Source organism: Ixodes scapularis, unplaced genomic scaffold (genome assembly GCF_016920785.2).
Source record: "Ixodes scapularis isolate PalLabHiFi unplaced genomic scaffold, ASM1692078v2 PGA_scaffold1__304_contigs__length_218370807, whole genome shotgun sequence".
Taxonomy (NCBI): Eukaryota; Metazoa; Arthropoda; class Arachnida; order Ixodida; family Ixodidae; genus Ixodes; species Ixodes scapularis.
The window spans coordinates 210,938,099-210,940,253 of NW_024609846.1; the positions used below are offsets into that span (position 1 = coordinate 210,938,099).

At 48.4% G+C, this 2,155-nt stretch overlaps 1 protein-coding gene across 1 annotated transcript; it reads right to left on the bottom strand.

The window, feature by feature from the left end:
• Positions 1-692: 692 nt before the first annotated feature.
• LOC120850705 (uncharacterized protein K02A2.6-like) lies at positions 693-1,745 on the bottom strand. Its single transcript, XM_040223318.2, has one exon. It carries the CDS (start codon positions 1,743-1,745, stop codon positions 693-695), a length of 1,053 nt encoding a protein of 350 aa, XP_040079252.2.
• Positions 1,746-2,155: the final 410 nt, after the last annotated feature.

The window sequence follows — 2,155 nt, forward strand, 5'->3', positions numbered from 1 at the left end:
ACGTACAGCATAAACTAGAATCGCCGCACCTGAAAGGCAGACCGATCATAGCACTGTCTAAACACGAACGTCAGATTTATTTTTTTTATATAACATTGAGTATGCTCCCTGCTCAAATTAGCGGAAATCATATTTTTTTATAAATGTATCGGGGAAGTGTCACGTGATAACTTGACATTACACCGTGCCGTCATAAAGCCACGTGAAGTCATTATGTCACGTGACGTCACGGTGTCACGTGACAAATCAAAGTGCCACGTAACGCTATAGTATCACGTGCCGTGAAATCGCGATGTGACGTCATGATTTCTTGCGATATCATGATGTCACGCGTCCCGACCCTCCCATTGAGCTCCTCACGTGGGTAAATAGAATGCTCGTGTGGAAACTCGTACCGTCCTTATGGCTGAGATGAGGATCAGGAACTATACCTCAATCAGGCAGCTGGAAGGCTTGCTTCCGTAGTTCATTCAGTTACCTGGGATCCAGCGTAATTTAATCATAACGACGGTTGCTTACGTTTAGGTACCGAAATTGTAGTCTGTTGCGTCTCAAGTGACGAACGAACGTTTATTGCCAGGAGCAAGATAATATATACAGAACATGTGAGCAGTGAAAGAGATAAGAAAAGAGTAGCGGCTGATAACATGAGGGCAGAATCATGACTCGCGTTACATCTTCCTTTTTCTTCTTTAAAAAAAATATTTTCGAATTAAACATAATTGAAACACATAAGCACTTTTGTTGTCCGGGTGCTTACTACAGATATTAAAGACACCTAAATGCTTGTTAATGTTCTGGCTCCGGGTATCTTGCGGGACATTTCCTTGGTCGCTCACTACGGCGCAATTCCACCGTCTGAGTCTCGGGTAAAGTTGGTGGTGTGGTGTGCGTGTCGGCATGAGGACCTGGCTTGTGCTTCTCGGGTGTTCTCTCGTGCGGCGAAGTTCCCGTCCGTCTTGATCCTGGACAATGTAGGACCGAAGGGCACCCGCTGCTACAATGACTGCTGTTGGAGCCCACGTCTTGGCCAAGGTGTCGTACATGGTCACCTGGTCGCCATCGTATAGATTGGGAAGAGACCTGGCGGTGCGGTTGTTATACGTCCGCTGTTTCTCCCGGATGTGCCGTAGACGTCTTTGGACAACTTGCGGTCGAGCGATGCTCGGCTCCAGGTGACTCGGGAGTACTGGTAGAAGGGTCCTAGTCTGACGTCCCATCAGACGATGCACAGGTGACTTGAAATAATCATCCCTGGGAGTATTGCGCCACTCCAGTAACGCGGTGTAGTATTCGACACCACCATATGCATATTTTCTCAGGAGCTTCTCTGCCTCTTGCACCGCGCGCTCCACCATTCCGTTTGCGCGCGGATGGTAAGGACTGGATTTGACGTGCGTGGTGCCCATCTTACGGAGGTAGTCCTTGAACTGTTGGCTGTTGAATGGCGAACCACTGTCACTGTACAGCGTCTTTGGCATTCCGTGTGTCGCAAAGATGTCTGCGCGGACCGTGATGACTCTGCTTGCAGTCGAGCGGTCGAGGGCTCTCACTTCGAAAAAGAAGAAGTAAAAGCGAACCTCAACAATAAATTCTCTGTCATTGTGGCAGCACAAATCGATTCCGATGGTCTGCCAGGATAATTTCGGTATGTCATGGCTAAGTAGTGGCAACTTCAGATTCTTAGGTTTATACTTTTGACACTCGGCACAATTCTTTACCATTTGCTCAATGTCGCTTCCCATGTTGGGCCAAGAAATCACGACCTTTGCTCTTGACGTCATTTTTCCGACGCCCCCATGCGCGGAGTGCAGCACAGAAAGTATTTACCTCTGTTGCCTTGCGGGGATGACGAGCCTGTTGCTGCGAAACACGAGTCCGTCCTGGACGTACAGTGCTAATCACACTTGTCTATAACGCGCGAGCGTGCGGCTTTCTCCGGGGAGCGCTAGACTGGTGGCATTCGCGGAACCTAAGCTAGTCACGCGGCGCAACATGGAACGGCCCGCTCAAGGGGTGTCCTGCCCACTCTATCAGCTTGATAAGCGACAAAAGTAAAGTGCTTTATGATATAATTTTGTGTTTTGATGACGACATCGTTGATACGCCTTCATGCTTTAGTTTGTTTATTGTTAGAGCAATGATGTTTGCAAAC